Source organism: Lepus europaeus, chromosome 10 (genome assembly GCF_033115175.1).
Source record: "Lepus europaeus isolate LE1 chromosome 10, mLepTim1.pri, whole genome shotgun sequence".
In the NCBI taxonomy this organism is placed as follows: Eukaryota; Metazoa; Chordata; class Mammalia; order Lagomorpha; family Leporidae; genus Lepus; species Lepus europaeus.
Window position 1 is genome coordinate 81,255,725 of NC_084836.1, and position 26,348 is coordinate 81,282,072.

Genomic DNA, 26,348 nt, shown 5'->3' on the forward strand with positions numbered 1-26,348 from the left:
TCAAAAATGCCAATGTCATGAAAATGTGAAAAAAATCAACAGCTGGAGGAGAATTCCAAAGAAAAATAAAGCAAATGATAACTGCATTGAGTCCATAGCCTTCATCTCATATGGCTCAGGATAAAGAAAACAAAAGGGACAAGGGATATTTGTAAAAAGGTGTATATTAGATAATGTTGAATTAATGTTGAATTTCTGAAAGTGATGCTTATTATGCTTATGTAGGAAAATGTTCTTATTCCTAGGCGATGGATACTGAAAATTTTAGAGGGGCAGGTGGTCGGCCAGCTCCGGGCTCGGACTCCAGCTTCCGGCTAATGCAGACCCTGGGAGGCAGCAGTGACGGCTCAGGTCTCTGAGTTCCTGCCACTCACGTGTGAGGCTTGAACTGGGTTCCCGGTTCCCAGCTTCAGCCCTCCCGCCATTGGTGGGGGGCGCAATTGGAGAGTGAACCAGGAGCCGGGAACTCCCACCCCTGTCACTCTAATTAATAAAGAAAAAGAATTTAGGGGCGAAGTGTGAAAATGTCTGAAAGTGCCTCTTGATCACCCCCATCCCAACACAGACAAAATATAGCACAGTAAAGCAAATGCAGCAACATCTCCACATGTGATGAACTTAGGTGAACAGCCTAATTCTTGCAACTTTTCTATAGAGATTGAAACTTCTCAAAATAAGTGGTTATAGAAAAAAAATACTGCTATCTACCATCACCCTGGGTCTTCATGAGTTAGTACTCATCATTTAAACACTATTAATTATAATGCCCACATGGCCAGCTGTCATGGGAAATGAATCTCAGATACGGATTGAGTGAAAGACACAGGAGAACATGGAACAAACACAGAATGCCCCATAAATGTCAGACCTCTAGGGGCAGAGGACAAACGCTGGGGAACTCCCCGTCTCTGCAGCCAAACCCTGCGCCCTGGCCCCGAAGCAGGTGCTGGAGAAGCCGCTTATTCTGGGGCGCAGGGTCTCCAGCACAGCCAGTCTCTGATGGCACCCCACTCACAGCACACTGGAGAGGGATGGCTCCCTTCATTTCCAGGCCCAGGTGTGAGACAGTGGCTGTGGTACACCCGCTCTAAGCAGGGCAACCAGGCTGGCACCAGGTGACCTCCTATCAGGCTCACTTCAGAGCTTTCAAATGATGCCCTTTCTTGTCCTAATGCAGGATTCCAGAAGACAGCACTCATCCAGCACAGGTCATGACAACCAGGAGATTGACACAAGTGTTCATGTGTCTGTCAATCACAAGCCATGTGACTTATGATGCTGGCATTCCACAGGGAAGTGACAGTTCGAGTCCCAGCTGTTTTATTATTTATTTGAAAGGCAGAGCTACACACAGAGAGGTCTCTTCTTGGCAGGTTCATTCCCCAAGAGGCTACAATGGACAGAGCTGGGTCACTCTGAAGCCAGGAGCCAGGAGCTTCTTCCAGGTCTCCTTCATGGGTGGCAGGGCCCAAGGACTTGGGCCATCTTCTAACCCAGTAGGAGACCCAGATAGAGTTCCAGGTTTCTGGCTTCAGCATGGCCCAGCCCTGGCCATTGCAGCCATGGAGTCAGCAAATGGAAGATTGTTCCGTGTGTGTCTGCCTTTCAAATAAATCTTAAAAAAAAAGCTCCCTCACACTCTCCGATCCATCACTCCCTCTAGCAAGGTCTGTCTCAAAGAACACATCAGAAGTGTACACTTTGACTTCTCCATGGAAGTCAGAGACAACCAGTTGAGTGCGTGCACACACACACACACACACTCTTGGCATGAGGCTGTTTCTGTGGGAGAGAAAAATACAAGTTGAGTGTCAATGATCTGAAATGCTTTGGATCTTAAGTGTTTCAGATTTGTCTCTCTTTTTTTTTTTTTGGTATTGTTTGTACATACACAATGAGATATCATTGGGATTGGACCCAAGCCTCACAGACACTTCATACACATATTTTTCAGTACACCTGCAACATGCTGGCACTCTAGAAGTTTAAGATTTTGGATTTGGGAGTTTTGGGTTGGGTATGAGCACCTGAACTGGCACATTATAGTTAGCTGCTTCCTAGAGATAAGAATCCTAGTTTGGTGGCAGGTGCTAGGCTACAGAAGGTTATGTTACTTGGGATTCCTGCATCCCACGTTGGAGTGCTGGCTGTAGTCTTAGCTGCTTTGCTTCACCATTCAGGGCCCTGCTAATGTGACTGGGAAGCAGTGGGTGATAGGTAAAGCACTTGAATTCCCAACGGCATTTGGACAGAGTTCCTGGCTCCTGGCTTCAGCCTATCCAAGCCCAACCCTGCTGTCACAGTATTTGGGGAGTGAACCAGGGGATGGAAGATCTCTTTCTCTCTCTCTGCCCCTCTGCCTTTTAAATAAATAAATCTTTTAAAAGAATCCTAGTTTGGCTGGTGAGTAGCAAAAATAAAGTTCAATAGGCCTAGATACAAGGCAAAATGCCAAACTCTTGCTGTCAACCAAGGTTGGTGCGTGCCCCATGGGCTAATGAGTCTCAGCAGGTGTGTGGTGCTGTGGATGGCTCTGCCCTCAGAGGTAACACACGAGAACAGAACAAACACAGACAAGTGCAGTCCTGAGCTACAGAACGGCGTTTGGGGCAGCAAGGTACTGCACATACGACAGAGGGCCTCTAAGACTGCACGGCCTAGTGCCGTAGTAGTTTGAGTCTGTGATGTTCGTCCAACCATGAAATCAACCAGAGCATATGCCTGTCGTTCAGTGATGCGTGACTACGTACACACAGGCAGATCGACAAGTCAGATGCAAAGCCCTCCAAATCTTCCTGTACGTAAAAACCGCAAGTTCATCAAGATAAGCAATTACGTTGTTGTTTTTTTCCCCTCAATGGGTGGTTTATACCGTGTATGATAACGGGTCTATGTTTGAAGAGCAAAAGTTGTTTTGATTAAATATTTAAAACGTACTACATTTCTCCTTTCCACAACAGACTGTTGGGTCATAGTTCAGCTGAAAAGCAGATGGACTGAGTTAATTGACAACTTCTGGAACCGTCTCATAGAGTGAGTGGCATGCTCTCTGTGGAGACAGAGAGGGTGGCTGGTGATGCAAAGTCAAGTGATGCGTTCCTAATTCCAGCTCCATGGGTCTCTGACTCCTTTCTATGGGTTTTTACGCTTGAATGCACATGCCTCGGTGCAAGCATCCTCACACCTGCCTTGGTATTGGGCACATCTGACAGGTACCTTTACAGACAAAGTCGCTTCTGTTACACAATGGAGCCATCCGGAGATACTGGGAGGACTGAGTCAGCAGGGTAAGCCGGGGAAAGGATGATCACAACCCCAGGCACCACGCTATCCAGCAACACCTGCTCGCCCTGCCTGCTCTTCCCAGGCCCATCCAGGGGTAGGTGTGGGGCGGAGGAATCCGTACAGGCAGCCTTAGACCTGGGATTGGAAGGAACAAGGAGAAGCCTTGAGCCCCTTCTCACCTTTGGGAATCGCCAGGATTCCCAACAAGGCCCTCTGTGAAAACTCAGCCCTATTAAAGACTGCTTGGCTTTTCCTGAAGGTTTCCAGTGAACCCCACAGGCTTTTAAGAAGACAAAGTCTCTCCTTGCGCATGTGGGTTGTTCCTAGTAAGCAGTGGTAGATGGGGCTGACTGTTGTCGACAGGATGCCGACCTTGTCAGTACGACAACCAAAGCAGAGCCGAGGTCTCACTCTGCCTTTGCCTGTGACTCAGGCATGATGCCTGTTTTCCCAATCAGCTGCACCTGCTGTTCTGCTACTAAGTAGCAAATACAAAACTAAACTCTACTGGTGGGACAGGGTAGATTAATTTTGGTATTTCACAACATCCAAATGGTTTGTTAAAATAGACAATATTGGGGCTGGCATGGTGGGACTGGCAGGTTAAGCCACCGCTGGTGATGCCAGCATCCCATATTGAGTGCCGGTTCAAGTCCTGGTTTCTCCACCTCTGATCCAGCTCCCTGCTAATGCACCTGGGAAAGCAGTAGAAGATGGCCCAAGTGCTTGCACCCCTGAATCCACATGGGAGACTGAGATGATGCTCCCGGCTCCTGCTTTCGGCCTGGCCCAGCCCCAGCCATCGTGGCCATTTGAAAGGTGAAGCAGGGGATGGAGATCTCTCTTTCTCCTACTCTCTCTGGAATTCGGCCTTTCAAATAAATAAATAAATAAATAAATAAATAAATAAATAAATCTTTAAAAAAAAAGAGACAATAGTCTGCAAATAGTGTGTGTGTGTGTGTGTATTAAGGTGATATACACAGGCAATTCTTCTTTTAATGTCCAATAATTATTTCCATAGTGTTAATAAGTAAAAACTACAGCCAGGCACTGTCTTGGACTAAGCTCCTGCACTAGGCCTCGACGGACCAGGCTAAAAGTCAAAGTTCCAGGTCCCCAGGCTGAAACGAAGTTGTTTATTTGACCTCCCAGTTGCAGCCAAATCTGCCAGCGGGCTGGTTTCACTTGGCATCAGAACGCAGGGCTCTGAACCTTACACAAAGGAGGCAACCTGGTGTTAGCCAGTCACTTCTCTATTGTTCTGTCTCCCTGCCTCAGGCTTACAAGGAAGGCAACTTTGAAATGACCTAACTGCCTCCCTGCCACACCCCTGCCCCCTCCCCCCCCCCAACTTTGTTCAGTCCTTCTCTGTCTGCAAAGCCAACCTCCTCTGCTCGGCTCACCGGCACACCCGTTCTGTGTTCTGGAACGAAGGGCTGCCCGATTCTAGAACCAGAAACAAAGCTAAGTAAGATCTTGACACTGGCTTCGTTGCAACTTTGCTCTTTGATTATCATCACATGCGGTTGGTGCATTTCCCACTTATGGTGAACACAGTCCATTTGCTTTTTAAACAAATGTCAGAATGAGTCAATCCGAAGAATGCTATTTGGTAAACAAATCATAAAGATGGCACATGAATGAGAGAAAAATTTTGGCACAATAGACTCCTCAAATTTGGGCTAAAATAATTTGGATTGGAATATGAGAAATTTTTTCTTCTGAGTTAACGTTCACAATGTTTCTTGAATTCAAGGGGAAAGAACGTCTGGCAAAAGCATCTCTCTGGCATGGCTCAGCCCCATCCTTGCAGTGTTCAGGTGTCTCTTAACTGATCATTGTCACACCTGGCTCCTACTTCTCAGAACTGAACCCAAATCCTAGTCACCTCCCTTTTCTCTTGTAGCTGCCCGCAACTGTGCCCAGTGAATTCCCTTACCTGCTCTCTATACACCTCTGAAGCACTTACCCCACTTGACTCTCTCTGCCTCATATTTATTTCTCCTTAGTCTGACCTCATGCCTGGGCCAGAGTCAGGCCTAGCCCAGGTCAGGCACTAACAAAATAACTTCTTTAGTGGAACAGCAGGTAAGACACTATTTGGGATGCCCACATCCCGTATCAGAATGTCTGGGTTTGAGTTCTCTCTGGCCACTTGCTAATGTGAACCATGGGAGGCAGCAGGTGCTGGGTCCCTGACAGCCCTGTAAGAGACCTGGATGGAGTTCTAGGCTTCAGGCTTTGGCTTGGCCCCAACCTGGCTGTTGCAGGCATTTGGCGAGTGAACCAGCAGACAAAAAAAAAAAAAAAAAAAAAAAAAAAAAAACCAATGTTTGTCTAGGTGTTTCTGTCACTCTTTTTTTTTTTTTTTTTTAAGATTTTATTTATTTGAAAGTGAGAGTTACACACAGAGAAGGAGAGTCAGAGAAAGAGAGGCCTTCTATCTGCTGGTTCACTCCCTAGCTGGCTGTAATGGCTGGAGCTGAGTTGATCCAAAGCCAGGAGCCAGGAGCTTCTTCCAGGTCTCCCATGCAGGTGCAGGGGCCCAAGGACTTGGGCCATCTTCTGCTGCTTTCCCAGGCCATAGCAGAGAGTTGGATTGGAAGTGAAGCAGCTAGAATTCAAACCAGCGCCCATATGGGATGCGGGTACTGCAGGTGGCAGCTTTACCTGCTATGCCACAGCGCCCGCCCCCAATCTGCCTTTCAAGTGAAAAATAAAGTACCTGCTTCAGGCATGACCAAGGGGGCTGAGCAGGGGGGTCTGCAGACAGTAAGGTGCGCTCCTCCGGGGTGGAGAGGAGAAGGCCCGAGGGCAGAGACAGGTCATCATGGGTGAGGGGTTTCTCCCTTAGCTTTGTTCTGTGGCCCCATGGACAGTCTCTGATCCAGCCTTCGCTCAGCCAGATCCTAACAAACACACTCAGGCTCCTCAGAGTTCCAGTCTTGGGGGACAAAGAGTTCTTGTCTGTGTGTTTATCAGGAAATGGGTGGCAAAAACCACCACAGCTACCCAGGGCCCCTGGCTTTGGGCCATCTCAGGGCCTGGGGCAAAAATAGGAAGCGGCTCTAACTTTTTGAAATAACACATCCAGTGTTTGAGCCGCTTTCTTCTCATCGCTCATAAGTTTCGCTCAAAGATATCCTCTCTCTGGCCTCAGGTCAACCAGCAACGGGCGGGCTTTCGGTAGCTCGGGTGCAAAAGCCAATGATGAGTGTTAGCCTAGCGATGTAACCCTAGGCCTATAAGGCAGCACATTGGTGATCAAGTATAGATAGAATGCCTACCTCCAGGGACCAGTGCTGCGGCGTAGTAGGTTAAGCCTCGGCCTGCGGTGCTGGCAATCCCATACGGGCACCAGTTCGAGTCCCAGCTGCTCCACTTCTGATCCAGCTCCCTGCTAATTCACCTGGGAAAGCAGCGGAGGATGGCCCAACTGCTTGGGCCCCTGTACTCATGTGGGAGACTCGGAAGAAGTTCCTGGCTCCTGGCTTTGGATCGGCCCAGCTCTGGCCATTGTAGCCATTTGGGGAGCGAACCGGTGAATGGAGGACTTACCTAATCCCCACCTTCTCTGTAACTCTGCCTCTCAAATAATTAAATCTTAAAAAAAAAAAAAAAAAAAGAACATCTTTCTCCAACACTGGGAATCAGATTTAGGATTCCAACAAGAGCAGCCTGCTGAGCACAGGAGAGAGAGAGCAGATGTTCTTAAGGGGAAAGACAGGTACACCGGCGAGGTCTGGGGAGAGTCTCCCTGGCAACCCTGGGCACAGAGTGGCAGGGTTTTAGCATCCACTCATCAATGAGTTCTCATGGACCTGAAATCAAGGCCACATATCTCCTGCACACATCTCCTGTGCACTCATCCATATGCGGATGATTTTTTTGTAATGAATGTCAGAATTTCAACAGAATCAGCCCTGATTCTGCCTTGTCTCACTCTCACAACCCGCAGGGATCTGGCGGAAGGAGGGTTTGCAGGGACTCGAATCACAACCCCAGTGCAGCATCTTCAGAGCTGTGAGGCTTTGGCTATTGGCAAATGTCCTTTAGACTCAGTTTCCCTGTATCTGAAAACATTCTTTTTAAAAAGATTTATTTATTGTGGCCGGCACCGTGGCTTAACAGGCTAATCCTTCACCTTGCGGCGCCGGCACACCGGGTTCTAGTCCCGGTTGGGGCGCCGGATTCTATCCCGGTTGCCCCTCTTCCAGGCCAGCTCTCTGCTATGGCCCGGGAAGGCAGTGGAGGATGGCCCAAGTGCTCGGGCCCTGCACCCGCATGGGAGACCGGGAGAAGGGAGAAGCACCTGGCTCCTGGCTTCGGATCGGCACGATGCGCTGGCTGCAGCGGCCATTGGAGGGTGAACCAACGGCAAAAAGGAAGACCTTTCTCTCTGTCTCTCTCTCTCACTATCCACTCTGCCTGTCAAAAAAAAAAAAAAAAAAGATTTATTTATTTGAAAGGCAGAGAGAGAAAGAGATCTTCAATATGCTGGTTCACTCTCCAAATGGCCGCAACAGCCAGGGCTGGGCCAGACCAACGCCAGGAGCCAGGAGCTTCTTCCAGCTCTCCCACATGGGTGTAGGAGCCCAAAGACTTGGGCGATTTTCCACTGCTTTCCTAGGTGCATTAGCAGGGAGTTGGACTAGAAGAGCAGCCAGGGACTCGAACTGGTGCTCATATGGGATGCTGGCACTGCAGGCGGAGGCTTAACCTGGCCCCTAAAAACAGATTTTTGTTTAAAAAAAAAAAAAACAAAGGCATCTGTTACCAAAACAAACACCACGTGTGACTCAAAGAGCCTGGAATGTGTCTGGAATTGTGAGCAGGGATTCCATTCCAGGATGCCTCTTCCATTGTCCCTGATTTCTGGAGAGTCACAGAGCAGAAAGCAAGGCAACATGTTTCCATTCGCCGGCTGACAGAGGATTCTGTAAACAAAATTCTGTAGCTCGCTCTGCCAGAGCTTAATGTGACTCTGGGGAAGGAAATTCCAGAAACTTCTCGAGGGATGGCTCCCAGCACGTCCTTGGAGCTCGCACATTCTCTGTTTACCATTAGGGCCTGGTCCCAACCTCACACCAGTGCAGGCCAGCTCGGCTGTCATAGAGAAACGAAAGGAGAAAAGAAGCCACTTCCGATGATATTTTTGTGTTGAAATTTCCATGTGTCTCTTGCCTCTCCTGGGGCCTGTCTCCCCTATTCTGCACATTGCAGAGCCTTCAGCTGCACCCCAGACTTGTGCAGCCTTTTCTCATGAGCTTCTCTCAAGTGACCTGCAGGCCAGAAAGGCACAGTTGGGGACGAGGCCCTGCCACAGGACCCAGGCTGCTCAGTGCAGGGTGATCTTAAGGGTTTAGGACAGGGAGTGGGCCTGGAAGTTACGACACTTAGGGCCCTCGTCAGAGTACCTGGGTTCAATTCTGGGTCCGAGCTTCCTTCAGATCATGGGGAGCAGCAGGAGATGGTTCAAGTATTTGGGTTCCTCCCACCCAGGCGGGAAGACCTGGATTCCCACCTCCTGGCTCCACTATGGGCATTTGGGAGAGAACCACAGGATGGAATCAATCAATCAATCAATCTCTCTCTCTCTCTCTCTCTCTCTCTCTCTCCGAGTCTCCAATAAATAAATAATTAAAACTGCAAGGAATTAAGTACCAGGAGGTGGTTGGAGTCGTGTGTCTACTATTGTTTTGCTCCTGGGGCAGTAGATCTTGATCAAGAATCAAATGGCGGGGCCGGTGCTGTTACAGCAGGTTAAAGCCACCTCCTGTAGTGCCAGCACCTCATATGGGCACTGGTTCGAGTCCCGGCTGCTCTACTTCCAATCCAGCTCTCTGCTAATGAGCCCAGGAAAGCAGCAGAAGATGGCCCAAGTCCTTGGGCCCCTGCACCTGCATGGGAGACCTGGAAGAAGCTCCTGGCTCCTGGCTTTGGATCAACTCAGCTCCAGCCATTACAGCCAGCTAGGGAGTGAATCAGCAGATGGAAGACACCTCTCTCTCTCTCCCTCTTCCTCTCTCCCTCTCTCCCTCTCTCTGTAACTCTGTCTTTTAAATAAATAAGATAAATCTTTTTTAAAAAATCAAATGGAAAGCAAATACATCTCAAAGCCCAAACCATGGCCAAGAGGCAATGGTAGACAATGAATCAAGGGCTTGACCAGGCTAGGGAAAGAGAGGTGGTAGGTCTGACATCGCTGGTTTCCAGGAAGATGGCAGTAGAAAAGACACAACACAGCCTGGACTCTGGACATCCATCTGATGAAAATCTCTAGCACACAAAGACCAATTCCAATTTGTGTGAAGCATATCCACACACAAGAAAAAATTTCGAGGAAACATGTGCTTTCAAAAATGCTAAATCATTGAAATCCACTGATTTCTTCACAGCTGCAGACAGGAGGTATTTCTCTGGGATTCGGAAGGTGAATGACACCCCTCCTTGGCTAGTAATAACGTCTGCAGAAGAAGGGAGGCCCAGTTCCTTCTGGATACCGCAGCACCCTGGCTAACGCTCTCAGTTTATGTAGAGAGCGCCAGGTGAGCTAAGCAAACCTTTTATCCATGACCCAAAAGGGGGAACGTGACGGACAGAGGCTTGGGGAAAGGGATATCCTTATAAGAATCACCACGTGTTTAGCCAGTTTGCAAGGGATAGCTGAGGCCATCCATTTTAACTCATTATTTGAGGTTAAAATGCTAGAAATTGGGGGCCAGGACTGTAGTGCAGTGAGTTAAGCCACTGCTTGCATGATGGTGACATCCCATATAGGAGTTCTCAGCGGGACAGGGCTGCTCTGCTTCTGATCCAGAATTCCTGCTCGTATGCCTGGGAAAAGGTAGCAGAAGTTGGCCTACGTGCTGGGGCCCCTGCCACCCATGTTGGAGATCCGGATGGAGTAAATCAGCGCACAGAAGTTCCTTCCTTCCTTCCTTCCTTCCTTCCTCCCTTCCTTCCTTCCTTCCTTCCCTTTGTCTCTGTCTGTCTCTGTCTCTCTGTCTCTCTCTAACCTTGTCTTTCAAATAAATAAAACAGATCTTAAAAAAAAAAAAAAAATGCTAGAGGGGCCGGCGCTGTGGCACAGCAGGTTAAGCCTCTGCCTGTGGCGCTGACATCCTATATGGATGCTGGTTCAAGTCCTGGCTGCTCCTCTTCTCATCCAACTCCCTGCTATAGCCTGGGAAAGCAGTAGAAGATGGCCCAAGTCCCTGAGCCCCTGAACCCATGTGGGAGACCTGGAAGAAGCTCCTGGCTCAGCCTGGCCCAGCCCGGGCCATGGCAGCCATTTAGAAAGTGAACCAGCGGAGGGAAGACCTTTCTCGCTGTCTCTCCCTACTCTGTCTGTAACTCTGCCTCTCAAATAAATAAATAAATAAATCTTTAAAGAAATTGAAAAAAAAAATGCTAGAAACTGGTAGAACTGGGTCTCAATCCAGGTAGGGCTTAGGCAGTTTCCCTGCAGCCTACAAGGAGGTATTTTAATTCCTTGAAGTCTTTGTTTTCTGTCCTCTTCAATCCTAAAAGGATAAAGAATCACTAATATTACAATTTATTCCTGCGTGGTTGGTAAGAGCTGTGGCTTTTTAATGGAGGCAACCTCGTGTGCCTCAAAAGGTTTCTGAAAGCCACTGCAGGAGGATTTTTGAGAGCAACTTTTAGGGCCTGGGTGATTTTTGAGTTCCATGTCCTGGGGACCAGCAGGAGAGGATACAGAATGAGAAACACACGCTCCCCCCGTGGGGAGGCACCGCCATTCTCGCAAGAGAGGGAAGACTGGCGGGTTTTGCTGGAGCTTCCTCTCCTCTCGCTGCTCTCCTGCTAGTGATGAAAAGGCCAGATATGGAGTCCAATGGCCGAGGCATTCATTTGTTCCTGAACAAATAAGAAGCAGAAACAAAGAACCTGTTGTCCCGGTTGCCCTTGGAGCCGAAAACAGGCAGAAGAAGGAGCCAGGCGGGCTCCAGTCCGGGTCTCGCTGTCTCAAGCCCGGACAAGAGGCACGCACGCTGCTTCCCGGAAAGCGAGCAGTCCGTGGAGCTCCAGTTTTTTCTAACTACTTAAATGCTTCTGGCTATTCTGGGGCTATTTCCTAGCTTGACAAACTCACACCTGAATTCTAACTAAGCAGTTATCTTGTAGCAGAACCAACGCCCAGAATAGCACAAGGGAAGACCTGCCTGCCAAGGGTGAAGCAGATCTAACTGCTAGTATGCCACTGTTAAAATGACGTGGCCAGCGTTTCCCGTGGACAGAGATGCCAGCCACTAAGTGAGAAGGTATGACTCCTCAACAAAAATGGAACCATTTCCAGGGCATTGTGCTTTCTGGATGACTGGTCCATGGACAATCATGAATCATCTGTGATTGAAATGGGCAAGGGGCTGGTGCTGTGGTGCAGCAGGTTAACGCCCTGGCCTGAAGCGCCGGCATCCCATATGGATGCTGGTTCGAGACCCAGCTGCTCCACTTCCAATTCAGCTCTCTGCTATGGCCTGGGAAAGCAGTAGAAGATGGCTCAAGTCCTTGGGCCCCTGCACCGACTTCAGAGATCCAGAAGAAGCTCCTGGCTCCTGGCTTCAGATCGGCACAGCTCCAGCCATTGTGGCCATCTGAGGAGTGAACTAGTGGATGAAAGACCTCTCTCTCTCTCTCTCCCCCTCTCCCTCTCTCCCTCTGTCTGCCTCTATGTAACTCTGCCTTTCAAATAAATAAATAAATAAAATAAAAACAACTGCCCAATCTCAAAGTGTCCATTTTAATCCTATGCATTACATTTGGGCATTCTATTAGTTACCCCAGATCAGGGAAAACATAATATTTAATCTTTTTTTTTTAAAGGTATATTTATTTGAAAGTCAGAGTTACACAGAGAGAGAGGTGAGGCAGAGAGAGAGAGAGAGAGAGGGAGGGAGGGAGGGAGGGAGAGAGGGAAAGGTCTTCCATCCAATGGTTCACTCCCCAATTGGCCGCAACAGCCAGAGCTGTGCTGATCCGAAGCCAGGAGCCAGGAGCTTCTTCTAGGTCTCCCATGTGGGTGCAGCGGCACAAGGACTTAGGCCATCTTCTACTGCTTTCCCAGGCCATAGCAGAGAGCTGCATCGGAAGTGGAGCAGCTGGGTCTCGAACTGGCGCCCATATGGGATGCCTGAACTGCAGGCCAGGGCGTTAACCCACTGTGCCACAGCGCTGGCCCCCAGTAGTTAATCTTATGAGTATAAAGCCAACTGACAGCAGATCACTGTAAAAATTAAGAGAGGGAGTAACAAGAGAGGAAGGAGGAGGAAGCATAGGAAGTGGGTGGGAGGGAGGGTAAGGTGGGAAGCAGCACTACATTCTTAAATCTGTATATATGAACTATATGAAACTTGTTTACCTTAAATTAAAAAAAGCACAAGGAAACACATCAAAACATAAAAAAAATAGGCAGTAATGTAAAGTAACACACAAACACCACCAGGATAGATGTGCACCAAAGCAAAGAAGTATAATCCCCAGTCCAGCCAAAAAAAACAGTAAGATACTGCTCTACCTCAAGCGCTTCATGGTGATTTTACTTTTATTTTCTACATGATGCCTTTTCCACAGTGTATACCTTTGACTCGTGGTAATCCAATAAAAGAGAAATGTTAAGTGTTCTTTTTAAAAAATTTCAAGTAAGACAGATATTATCCAATCAAGAAAGACAAAACCATTCTTTTGTGTTTTTTTTTTTTTTACCCAGAAGTCATTATTACACCTGCTTAGCCCATTCCATATTAAGGCTGATGTTGAGTCTCACCTTTTCTGAAACCTCCTCTGACCTGGAGTCACCTACACATCGCCGCTCCGGAGTCCCCAGGACATCTGGTACCCTCCTCCCTTTCTCGGGCACGTATAACACATCCTCATTCCATGCCATGCTATTCACGTGTTTATAGAGTTCTTTCCTTTCTTAGGTTGTGGGTGCTTTCAGGCTCCATTGTCTAGGCATTTTCACAAATATCTCCCCTCCTTAAGTTGAATGTAATGAATTGTTGCCATATTCATAGCACTAAGAACAGAGTTGATGGGGCTGGCACCATGGCGTAGCAGGTAAAACCGCCTGTGGCACCAGCATCCCATATGGGCACCAGTGCGATTCCCAGCTACTCCACTTCTGATCCAGCTCCCTGTTAATGTCCTGGGAAATCAGTGGAAAATGGCCCAAGTCTTTGGGCTCCTGCACCCACATGGGAGACCTTGAAGAAGCTCTTGGCTCCTGGTTTCCAATTGGCCCAGCTCCAGCCATTGTGGCCATTTGGGCAGTGAAATGGGGAGATCTCTCTCTCTCTGTCTCTGTCTCTCTCTGTATCTCTGTAACTCTGCCTTTCGAATAAGTAAAGAAAAAAAAAAGAAAAAGAACGGAGTTGGTCAATCCTCATAGAATTCCTTGAAACCATATTCCCAGCACTGCTGGTGAAATAAAGACACACCTTGGAAGCTGAGGGTGGAATTTGACCAAACTAATCCTAGCAGGGTATCCTCAATGGGCATGATGGGAAAATCTACCACAAGGCTGCTACGGCTATGCAACCTGCTCTGGGAGGGTGCTTGAAAAAGTTTGTGGAAAAATAGAATTAAAAGGTCGGTTTATTTCAGGGTAGAAAGAAGTCTGAAATCCATATGCAGATGTTTCATCACATGCATCTATTATGAACGTTGTGAAGTGTCCTCACATTTATGAATGAAGCTACGCCTCCCAGAGTACCCCATTCATCCAACCTCCACCAACGGAAACTGGCTGTGTCCATAGCATCGCTTGCGTGTGGCTGACAGATGGGCTTTCAACATTTCCAGAAGCCAATCTCAACCCAAGCCCAGGACCTTCTCTATGCAACATTCCCATGAGATCTTTGGGGAAGATTGTGAACACGCAGGCAACGTCCACCATCCAAGAACTTACAGAAATGTGCATCAACAATTGTTAGAAACAGTGGGGAAAAGGGAAGCACACATTTTATGAACACAAAATGCTTGTTTCAAGGAGGCTAAAATATTGCAAACATGCCCGATATTCTAGGAGCCAGTGTTGTGGTATAGGAGGTTAAGCCTCCGCTGGCGCACCAGCATCCGATGTGGGTGTTGGTTTGAGTCCCAGCTGCTCCACTTGCAGTTCAGCTCTCTGCTAACACACTTGGGAAAATGGTAGAAGATGGCCCAAGTGCTTGGGCCCTTGCACCCGCATGCGAGACCTGGAGGAAGCTCCTGGCTCCTGGCTTTGGATCAGCCCAGCTCTGGCCATTGAAGCCAATTGGGAAGTGAACCAAAGGATGGAAGAGATCTCTCCGTCTCTCCCTTTCTCTGCCCCTAACTCTGACTCTCAACTAAATAAATAAATTCTTACAAAAAAAAAAAAAAAGGCATATCCAGGATTCTGTATCAATGGGTCATGGAAGTCTCCCATGTTCTGTGGAACCAGACTGGAACTCATAGTAAAAGGGGAACTCTAACATTCCTTACAGGTGTAACTGGTTCGAGAAAAGGTGTGCTCACAGGTGCCAGGAGACCTTAGCATGGACCCCAAGCCCAATGCAAATGGACTGGTTTCAGATATGGTGAGGGGGAAACTGTTTTGTTTGCTACACTGCACCAACACAGATGTCGTACAAGAAGTCAAATGCACAGTCATTTTTCATCCAGTGCCTTGACCCTGCTTCCAAATGACCTCGTGAATATACCCTCCCAAATCTTCCAACGAGCAAGAGGGGCTACAGATCTACGAAGCACTGTCATGTTACACCTACCGCTTGAAGAAGACAGGACAGAAAGGGGGTAAATGAAGTGACATGAAATTCTGCATTTGGAGTCACTGAAGTTGAAACACGAAGGAAGGTAAAAGACTCTTAAGAAGTGGGGAGGAGGGCCGCGGCTCACTAGGCTAATCCTCTGCCTGCGGCGCTGGCACACCGGGTTCTAGTCCCAGTTGGGGCGCTGGATTCTGTCCCAGTTGCTCCTCTTCCAGTCCAGCTCTCTGCTGTGACCCGGGAGTGCAGTGGAGGATGGCCCAGGTCCTTTGGCCCTGCACCGGCATGGGAGACCAGGAGGAAGCACCTGGCTCCTGGCTTCAGATGGGCGCAACGTGCCGGCCTAGCGGCCACTTGGAGAATAAACCAATGAAAAAAGGAAGACCTTTCTCACTGTCTCTCTCTCTAACTCTGCCTGTCAAAAAAAAAAAAAAAAAAAAAAAAGAAGCGGGAGGAGCTGGTGTTGTGGCCCAGCGGGTTAAGCCGCCACCTGTGACACCAGCATCCTATTCTAGAGTGCTGGTTGGAATCCCAGCTACTCCACTTCTGATCCAGCTTCTTGCTAATGTGCCTCGGAAGGTAGCAGAAGACGGTTTAACTACTTGGGCCCCTGCCACCCACATGGGAGACCAGGATGGAGTTCCTGGCTCCTGGCTTCAGCCTGGGCCAGCCCCGGCTTTTGTGGCTATTTGGAAAATGAATTAGGAGATGGAGGATCTCTTTCTCTGTGTCACTCTGCCTCTCAAATAAATGAATCTTGGGACTGGTGCTGTGGCATAGAGGGTAAAGCCACTGCCTGCCATGCTGGCATCCCATATCGGTGATGGTTCGGATCCTGGTTGCTCCGCTTCCAATCCAGCTCTCTGCTCTGGCCTGGGAAAACAGCAGAAGATGGCCCAATTCCTTGGGCCCCTGCACCCATGTGGGAGACCTGGAGGAAGCTCCTGGATCCTGGTTTTGGATAGGCCCAGCTCCAGCTGTTGCGGATATTTGGGGAGTGAACCAGTGGATGGAAGACCTCTCTCTGCCTCTCCTTCTTTCTCTGTGTAACTCTTTCAAATAAATAATCTTTTTTTTTTTTTTTTAAAAGCAGGGAACATTCTTGTGCCAGTTTTTTTTTCCCTACTGTACGTTTATTAGAGTTAAAATTCTGAAGTAGAAATAAGATAAATCTGTATTTATATTTTTCTCATAATTTCTGGATTTTTTTTTCCATTCCCTCTTTGCAAATGACTTCATAGTTTCTATAAATATCATCCAATGCAAACTGATGTCATCACTTTGGAACATCGTTGCTATTAATCTACAAACGTTAAGAATGGATAAGCAGGGGCTGGTGCTGTGGCATAGCAGGTAAAGCCTTTAGTGCCGGCATCCCATATGGGTGCTGGTTTGAGTCCCAGCTGCTCCACTTCTGATCCAGCTCTCTGATATGGCCTGGACAAGCAGTGGAAGATGGCCCAAGTCCTGCATAGGAGACCCAGAAAAAGCTCCTGGCTCCTGGCTTCAGATCGGCCCAGCTCCGGCCATTGTGGCCATCTGGAGAATGAACCAGCAGATGGAAGACTTCTCTCGCTCTCTTTTTCTGCCTCCACCTCTCTGTACCTCTGCCTTTCAAATAAATAAATAAATCTTTTTTTTTTAAAAAGAATGGATAACCACCCCACAAACTCAACAATTCCTCCTGATGAAGTGTTACACATGTTCACCAAAAGACCTGAACAAAAACATTCATAGCAATGGATCCAAAATGGCATCAACTGGAACCAACTCAATTATCCATCGATGGCAGAATGCATCAAGTTGTGGTGTACTTACACGATGGTATACTATGCAAAAGAGAGAGTAACAGAGATGAAAATGCACACGGTAGGATTCCAGTGATATAAACCTCAAAAAGCACATGTAACCCAGGGCAGCCGACGTCAGGACGGCGAAGGGCACCCTGGGGATGTCAGGATCACTATTTCTCCCTCTGAGGCTGATGGTGTGGTCTGTTTACTTTGTGAACATCCATCTAGCTGCACACTAATGTGTGCACTTTTGCTCCGTTACATTTGCATTAGCAGAAAGCTTTTCAAAAACCAGTGCTAGGACCAATGCTACAGCAATGCCTATGGCTCCAGCATCCCATATGGGCACCGGTTTGAGTCTGGGCTGCTGCACATCTGATTCAGTTCCTGCTAATACTCCTGGGAAAGCAGTGCAAGATGCCTCAAGTGCTTGGGCCCCTGCACCCATATGGGAGACTCAGATGAAATTCCTGGCTCCTAGCTTTAGCCTGGCACAGCCCCAGCCATTGAGGACATTTGGGGAGTGAAGCAGCAGATGGAAGATCTCTTCTCTCCTCTCTCGCTCTGTCTCCCTTGCCCTTCTATTTCTGCCTTAAAAAGAAAAATAGCAGTGCTAAATGAGAGTGGATTTAGTTCAGAGGCCACGAAGCAGCTGACCTGGCCACAACTGTCCCACTAGCACCTTACCCAATTGGAACTGGGCACATTTCCCCCAGGCTGTAGCCATCGTTCTTCTCTTCTAATCTTGGGTTCAAATCTCCAGTCGAGGGACGGCATGGAGGGTACACAAGGAAACAGCAGTCTGGCTTCCTGCGGCTTTGATGTCAGTGCTGCTGGGAAGCTGAGCGCTGCCCAGAAGAGGCCAGTGGTGGCGGCCAACTGCTACACTCTCCCAGGACTGGCCAAGGGACGTCTGCATTCCAGGTGTGTGACTCTGGGGCGAGGGCAGGGGAGTGGAGTTGTTCAGAGCACCTGGGCTGGAAGCCACATGAGTGGCGGTGGCACCAGACAGCCGGAGGAGTCGACGGAGGCAGCAATGGCCTTCAATGACCTGGCCCGGCCAGCACCCTCAGAGGCTGCACACCCTAGCCTGAGCCCAGGAAATATTTCATGAGGTTGTGTTGGCCCATCTCCTCTGCCTGAAGACAAAGGAAGCTTTGTGACGAGAGCAGATGAGACCTTTGTGACGAGACCTTCTAGATCCTATGGGATCCGACTCCCCCTGTGCCCCCTGCCACACCTACCGTCTCTTCTCTTGCCCTCTCTCCCTCCATCATGAGACCCCAGCCTCATTGACTTCCTGGCCAAGTGGCCCCTGCCTCCCAGCCTCTTTCCCTGCTGTTCCCTCTGTGCGGCACACCCTTTCCCCGGGAAGCACCCACTCTCGAACCCTCCTTTCTTCCTGCCACCCTCCCTGACCTTACCTCTTCATTGGATGTGGCCAGGCAGGTCACACACTCATCTGCTTAACTGTGCACTTTCTGACTCCCACCATAGAAGGTCAGCTGTGTGGGAGCCGGGTGAGGGTGAAGATGAGGAGGATGATAAAGCAGCAGCAGCAGCGGCCCACCTCAGACCCAAACAGAGACCCCCTACCTCCCAATGAACATGGGGGTAGGAGCTGAAAGGCCCCTGAGCTCCCGCTCTCTCCAGACTTTGGAGGGAGAGGACGGGAAGAGAGAGGGACCAAGAAACGCGACTCAGAGCCTGCAGATCATCAGAAACGAGGGCCCTTGCAGCCCGTCCCTGGTTTATGAGCTTCTTTTTGGCAAAACTCTAGCAGAAGGCACGGAAATAGACTCAGTCTGCTGTTGCTCTATTTGCAGAGAATCAATCCAGTCCATAACTCAGAAGTGATGGGGAAAGCAAAGCTGGAGGCTGCAGGGAAGGGATCCTGGCTGCCCTGCTTTGCTGGGGAGGAAGGCAAAGTCTACCGCACGCTTTCAACTCGTTACTCGTGCGCTGGGCTGAACGCCGCACCCCGGTGACTGCTTGTTTTGGCAGGAGGCAGCTGACGTGCCACACCTTCGTTCACCCCTAGGAAACACTGATGGAGGGTATGCTCCAAGCCCATGCTCCCCTGGGCACTGGAGTCAGCAGAGAAGGACAGACCAAACCCTGGTTCCCACGCAGCTGACCTTCTATGGTGGGAGTCAGAAAGTGCACAGTTAAGCAGATGAGTGTGTGACCTGCCTGCCCACATCCAATGAAGAGGTAAGGTCAGGTGGTGTGGCAGGAAGAAAGGAGGGTTCGAGAGTGGGTGCTTCCTGGGGGAAGGGTGTGCCGCACAGCGGGAACAGCAGGGAAAGAGGCTGGGAGGCAGGGGCCACTTGGCCGGGAAGTCAGTGAGGCTGGGGTCTCATGATGGAGGGAGAGAGGGCAAGAGAAGAGATGGCAGGCATAGCAGGGGCACAGGGGGAGTCGGATCCCATAGGATCTGGAAGGTCATGCTGACAATTTTTAGTTGTAGACGGGAAACCACAGAAGTTGGGTTTCGATTATCTGCGAGGGTTACGCTGTGCCACTTAGGTCACAGCCTCAGGATGGTGGAAGAGTGAAAGCAGAGGCACTGGGCAGGGGCTACGGCAATGCTGCCAGTGAGAAGGAATCCCGCGCTGCACCAGTTTTAAAGGCAGAGCTGCCATGATTGGGAGGTGGATGAGAGGGAACTTAGGAGGGACAAAGAGACGGCAGGGATGACTCAACAGCCCCAGCAGCCAGAGGCGGGCTTAGTGGGATGGGGGAAGCCCTGGAGAGGAGCAGGTTGGTGAAGGGGACCCCAAAGGTACTCATTCCTTTAACCTTGATATTTATAAATATGGGAGATCTAGGGTCAGGCTGCATGGGCAGCTGGGTACAAATTTCTGGACTTGAAAAGAGAGCATCAACCAAGGCATATGAATCAGGAATCTTCAACACAAAGCAGGTATCCAAGCCACAGACTGATGGAGTTACCTGGGAAATTACTCTAGAGACCTCCACAGCGCATACTGCATTTGCCATGTGTCAGGTGCCATGCTAATCCACGCCTTCCCTATATAGCTACTAATGTTCTATACATCCTATACAGCTATACAGCCCATACGTCCTATACAGCTATTAACATCATAAACGTCCTATACAGCTACTAACATCCTATGTTTCCTATACAGCTACTAGCTCACCCATCCTTCTTGACAACCCCTTGAGGTAGCTCTGTTATTATCCTGCATGTTATTGCTTTGGGCACTGAGGCACAGAGGTTTTTAGGCATCTTGGACCAGGCTAGCAGGAGGGAGAAGAGCACCAATGTGACAAGAAGAGGCTCAAGGCTGGAGCTCGGGTCCTCTAGGCTGAGGAGGCCAGGAACAGGAGGAGGAACAAGCCAAGAGAGAAGCAGTAGCAGCAGCAGGTGACAGGGACCTGGGGAGATCAGGGGGTGGGGGTGGAGAGTGGGCTCAGAAGGCAGGCCAAGGGGCCAGCGTTTTGACACCGTAGGTTACACCACCATTTCAGGCACCAGCATCCCATATTACAGCACTGCCTTGAGCCTTGGATGCTCTACTTCTCATCCAGCTCCCTGATAATGTGCCTGGGAATGTGGTGGAGGATGGCCCAATGGTTTGGACCCCTGCCACCCAGGTGCGAGACCAGGATGGAGCTCCTGGCTCCAGCCTGGCCCAGACCTGGCTGTTGCAGTCATCTGGGGAATGAACCAGAGGATGGAAGATCTCTCTTTCTCTTTCTCTCTCTCTGCCTTTCTTTTTTTTTTTTTTTTTTCAAATAAGTAAATAAATCTTAAAAAAAAAAAAAAAAAGGAAGTGGAGCAACCAGGACCTGAACTGTCATTCATGTGGGATGCTGGTGCTGCAGGTGATGGTTATGCCACAACACTGGCTTGGGACCCAAGTTCTTTTTTTTTTTTTTTATTAAACTTTTATTTAATGAATATAAATTTCCAAAGTATAGCTTATGGGTTACAATGGCTTCCCCCCTCCCATAACTTCCCTCCCGCCCGCAACCCTCCCCTTTCCCGCTCCCTTTCCCCTTCCATTCATGTAAAGATTCATTTTCAATTCTCTTTGTATACAGAAGATCAGTTTAGTATATATTAGGTAAAGATTTCAACATTTTGCCCATATAGCAACATAAAGTGAAAAAACTACCATTGGATTACTAATTATAGCATTAAATAGCAATGTACAGCACATTAAAGACAGAGATCCTACATAATTTTTTTTTTCAAATTAATTAATTTTCTATGCCATTTCCATTTTAACACCAGGTTGTTTTTTTTTTTTTCATTTCCAATTCTCTTTATATACAGAAGATCACTTCAGTATATAATTAGTAAAGACCTCATCAGTTTGTGCCCTCACAGAAACGCAAAGTATAAAAATACTGTTTCAGTACTAGTTATAGCATCACTTGGCTTTAGACGACACATTAGGGACAGATCCCACATGGGGTGTAAGTACACAGTGACTCCTGTTGCTGATTTAACAATTTGACACTCCTGTTCATGGCGTCAGTCTCTCTCTCTGCCTTTCAAATGAATATTTGAGAGAAAGAGCGAGCGAGAGAGAAGGCAAGCCAAGCAGGTATTCCAAGAAAGGAGGGTGGTGGGCCCGCATCAGATGGTGGCCTCGGGGGAGAGAACGGACCACTGGCTGGAACAAAGTGTCATCTGTAGTGGCACTAGTCTCATTTTGAAATGAATTTCCTTCCGCATGGAAGACAACAGTTGTCTCAGTACCCGTGGCTTTGTCACCCACAGAAAGGAACGTTTCATTGTGGTCGCATCACGGAGCTCATCGCTCAGGCCCTTCTCTGCTTCCAGTGACAGCAGTGCCCCCAAACCCTGTGCCACACCTCGCCACGTGTTCAGGAAGCAGCACCCTGCCCCCAAACCACTCCTTGACACCTTTCTGACCATGGTATTGCCATATCCTTGCTTTCCTAGACCATCCTCCGTATTTTACTTTATGCACTTAAGATGTGATTCTGAGCAGCACTCCCCAGCACAAGGAAAAGCTGAAGACCACCAGCTCCACAAAGGAGCCATCAATTACATGCCCGCCCAGGTAGGAAGCTAGCGATTCCGAACCTGCGGGGACCAACACGGCACTTGACCGCGTGTTCAACCAACCAGGCGGCCACAGACATGTCACAGCAGCTCTGGCTGGGGGAGGTGTGGCCCTGGCTCGCTCACTCTCGTGGAGGAAGGGAGCAGACCCTGATGCATTCCTGCAGCTGTCAGTCATGCTGCGGGGAGCTGTCAGCTTCTTCTTTTCTACAGGAGTCTCGTGACAGCAGCTCTGCCACGCACAGGCTCTGCTTCTCTTTCCGGTCCGCTCTCCTCTGCTGGGCGGACTCGCCACTTGTCCTGCAGCCACAGCTATGCTTTGCCTTGGTTTTTGGAAGCGGCGCAAAGCCCTCTTTACCCTACCCATCTGCTGGCTGGTCCTCCTGACTTCTCCATTGGGCAAAACAGAGAAATCAAGAGCAAAGGGACTGCTTCCAAAGACTTCGGGAGAGATTCTGCAGGAAGCCAAAGCCTCATTCCCCCAGCCTTTCCTCCACAGCACACAGCAGCAGAGTGGCAGCCACAAAAGAACTTTCTCCCTAGGGGAGCTAGGGAGCGTCCACCTGTCAGTACATCAATGAGAACAGGACCAGGTGTGGGGTAAAGAAAAGTCATCTGGCCCTTTGTCTTTGTTTCCCATTTGAGTAGTAATCACTTTTAAAGGCTAAGTAAAATGCCTCTGGAAATTCATAACTGTTAACTAACAAAGCATTCAAAAATAAGTAAATGTTAATATGAAAAAAGGGGCCTGTATTGTGGCACAGTGGGTAAAGCCACCGCCTGCGGCACTGTCATCCCATGTGGGCGCCGGTTCAAGTGCTAGCTACTCCACTTCCAATCCAGCTCCCTGCTAATACACCTCGGAAGCAGGAGAGAATGGTCCAAGGGCTTGGGCCCCTGCACCCACATGGGAGACCCGGAAGAAACTCCTGGCTATGTCGTGGCCCAGCCCTGGCTGCTGCGGTCATTTGGGGGAAGGGAGTGAACCAGTGGATGGAAGATCTCTCTCTCTCTAAATCTGTCTTTCAAATAAATAAATCATTTCTTTTAAAAAAGAAAATAAAAAAGTTACTGTGGCATGCTTATATTCATATTTCAAGTTTTTCAGAAAAGGATGAAAAGGGACATTAAGGATGCAATGGTCACCCAGCTCTCCCACCTTGAAGATCTGCTGAGGCCAGAGAAAGATTGCACCTGACTGGTTCCTGCACTCCTGTGGCTACCAGGGTGGGGGTGAAGGCGTCCTTTCCCCTCTGAGCCTGGGGTTCCTCCAGCATGGTGTTTCCTGGAGCTGGGAGAAACCAGCACTCCTAAAGCTCTCTTCTTCACACCACTGTCATCAGCCTGGACTCTCAGTTTAATTTTAGCTCCACCCTGTAAAGGGTGCAGAGAAATCCCCCGACTGAAGTTCCAAAAGCAAGGCAGCAACTCTCTTAAGGAAAACCAGGGTGCATGTGCGCATTGTGCTAAGAGAAAGCCTTCCCACGGATATCAAGAGACAATCACAAAGTGCTTGGGCCCGTCAAGGAGTGGGGAGCCATCTGGTCTACCACTCTTCAGACTACAGAGAAGGAAGCGGATGGCACACAGAGATTCCACGGCTAAAGGTAGATGTAGCTCTTCCGGAAACACAGATGTCAAAGCACCACCCCCCGGCTGGGCAAGCGCTTCCCTGTCACCCTGCTCTCTCCTGCTCAGTGCAAGGCAGCAGGGAACAGGTTGTCGGGCTGGTTTGAAACTTGCCCGGGCAGCCAGAGCCATCTGGCTCACCTACCAGGTCAGCGACTCGTAAGCAAGACCCACTCCATGAAATCTCAGCCTCACACCTCCTCCAGGCAGCCTCAGTATCACTGGGGAAACCACGGACGCTGATACCGAATCTGCCTCCAGGTCAGCAAGGCTCCCCCATCGTGCAGTCTGTTGCCAGCAAAGGGTCACAGCACTGAAGAGCTGAGAGAGGTCTCTGCTTCGCAGCCCCACCCTGACCCCCACATCCTCCTGGTGCAGTCAAGACCAGCAGCCCCCTGCTACCCAGTCAGCGAGCACACAGCCCTGCCCACGGGGCTCACGCCTCACGCCTCCTCTTTCTTTATCTGCAGCCACAACCAGTTTCCAGCAGGCTGGCTGGCTGGCTCCCGTGGTTGCCCGGGTTATTTTCTGACCTGAGAATGCAAAAGGAATCCATCCTGTCTGGTTGTCTCCTCCTTTTGGAGGCTGGCCGGCTACACGGAGAATCCTGCTGCACCCTTGTTTCCGTCATGGTGAGGAGGTGGATATGGCACAGGCAATTTTAGATTTCCGGGTGCTGGTGCCAGGAGGAACTGAGAGGGGGTAAAGTTCAAGTGCCTTCAAAGAGATTAAAATAAACAAGCAGACCAGAGGCTCCTAGGCCACGCCCACCGCCTACGGAGAATCTCATCTGGAGTGGACGGCACACACTCACTGTTCCCGAACTCCCCCCCCGGGAAGGGACTGAGACCCGGGCCCTGGTCCCCAGTGGGCTCTTGCCAAGCCCCTGTCTCGCACCCGGCACCTCGGCGTGGCTTTGGTCACCTGTGGGCCTCCGCAGGTTCCAGGCCATCTCCCAGGCTGACATCGGTCTGCACCATCTCCTGTTTCAGTTCTCCGATCTCCGAGGCGATTGTGTCAATAAGCTATTCAAAGACAAAAATAGTATGACGTCAGGAAGTGGGAGGCGTGGTGTGATTTTTTTTTTTTTTTTAAATCTTGGCCCTGTGACTTTCCTCTACCATAGGAAAAACTCCAGGGGGAGGGGCCAGCGTCTCCTTAGAAAGAGGAAAGACATGGGTTTCGATATTGCATTAAGGTGACGAATGTGACACCCAAACGGGGTCTCCCCAGGATTGCAGAAAGGAATATATAACTTCCAGAAAATCCAGGGCCCCACCCCCACCCCATTTTGCCAAAGGAAATATTCGGAGCAATTTCCCGGGATTGAAAGTCCTACAGTCATGGTGTTGGTTGTGGAAATGAGCTAAGTGACCCATGCATCATGAACAACCAGAGAAAGGTGCTGGTGGGCTCCAGAGAGAAAAGTCGAGGAAATGACCAGATGTGATCTGTTTACATGGCGTACGTGTGTTGAGATAGTACACGATACCCCATAGATATGCGTGAGGATTACATGTTAGCAAAAATATGTTAAGGGGCCAGAGTTGTGGTGCAGCAGGCTAAGCTGCTGCCTGTGATGCCAGCATCCCATATAATAAGTGCTGGTTCGAGTCCTGGCTGCTCCACTTCCCATCCAGTTCCCTGCTAATGCGCCTGGGAAAGCAGTGGAGGATGACCCAAGTGCTTGGGCCCCCTGCACCCATGTGGGAGACCCAAAAGAAGCTCCTGGCTCCTGGCTTCAGCCTGGCACAGCCCTGGCTGTTGTGGCCATCTGGGGAGTGAACCAGATGGAAATGCAAGATCAATCTCTCTCTCTCTCTGTCTCTCAATCTCTCTCTCTCTGTGTGTCTCTTCCTCTAACTCTTTCAAATCAATCAATAAATCTTTTTTTTTTTGAAAATAAAATACATATTAAACATTTCTGCACTTTATCATATGGCCAGTACCTATAGATCCAACCCACACCAACATCAGTTCTTCTGCATTCTCAGTAAGTTTTGAGAGAGTCCAAGGGTCCTGAGGTACTGAAGACAAGCTAGGCCTTGTGCCAGGTGGGTTGTATCCCATCCAGACGCTGAGAGAGAAAATCAGATGGTGCTCATGGGTGCTGTACCGTGTTGACTGTATCTATTGCAGGCAACCACTGAAGAGCAGGCACTGCAAGTGGAGAGGAAGGCTGACTTAGGAGCTCATCTCCTGGGCAGATGGACCATGGCGCTGAGCCCTTACAAAATCCAGAGTGAAAACAGATTCAGGGGAGGGGTGGTAGGGGCCACTCCAGCCAGGATGGGTTGGCCTAGACAGCTTTGGAGCGAGTGACATGGCCCTGGATGAGAAGGAAGCCACACAAAGATTAAAGAGAGAGTCTTCCATACAAAGACCCTGGAGTCTGGCAGGTGTATGGAGATAGAAGCAGGCTGGGACCAGACCTTGTCCACCCATCTGGAGACCACAGTATTCATGAATTTGAGTTTTTTATAAGTAGAACTATTGCAGGGCTATAAGTAGGAGATTGACATTTTATTTCTATTTTATGATCTAAAAAGCTCTCTGTGGCTTCAAGCAAATGATGCTTGTAAGGGGAGGGGAGAAAGAGGCCAGTACGGTGGTCCAGGCAGGAGGCGGCAGCGGGTTGGCCCATCGTGGGAAAACGCAGGAGCACTTTGGCACAGAAATGGACATGACTTGCTGGGTTGAGTATGGGGGTGGTGGGAAGGGAAGAATCAGTGGATCCCTGGGTTTTCAGCTGGAGCAGTGGGTAAAAGGCAGTGTCATGACTGAAGGCAGAGGGGTCAGGCT

The 26,348-nt window shown here is 49.4% G+C and overlaps 1 protein-coding gene across 8 annotated transcripts in view; it reads right to left on the reverse strand.

The window, feature by feature from the left end:
• The window catches only part of RIN2 (Ras and Rab interactor 2), a 238,679-nt gene that overhangs the window by 52,151 nt on the left and 160,180 nt on the right, over positions 1-26,348 (reverse strand). For 5 of the 8 annotated variants that reach the window (XM_062203799.1, XM_062203803.1, XM_062203800.1 and 2 more), the window contains one exon: positions 24,471-24,571. In XM_062203799.1, coding sequence (XP_062059783.1) covers positions 24,471-24,571 — 101 coding nt within the window. Of the gene's footprint in view, positions 1-24,079; positions 24,264-24,443; positions 24,572-26,348 lie in introns of those variants that run through there. The other 3 variants (XM_062203805.1, XM_062203804.1, XM_062203806.1) reach the window with 3 other exon arrangements.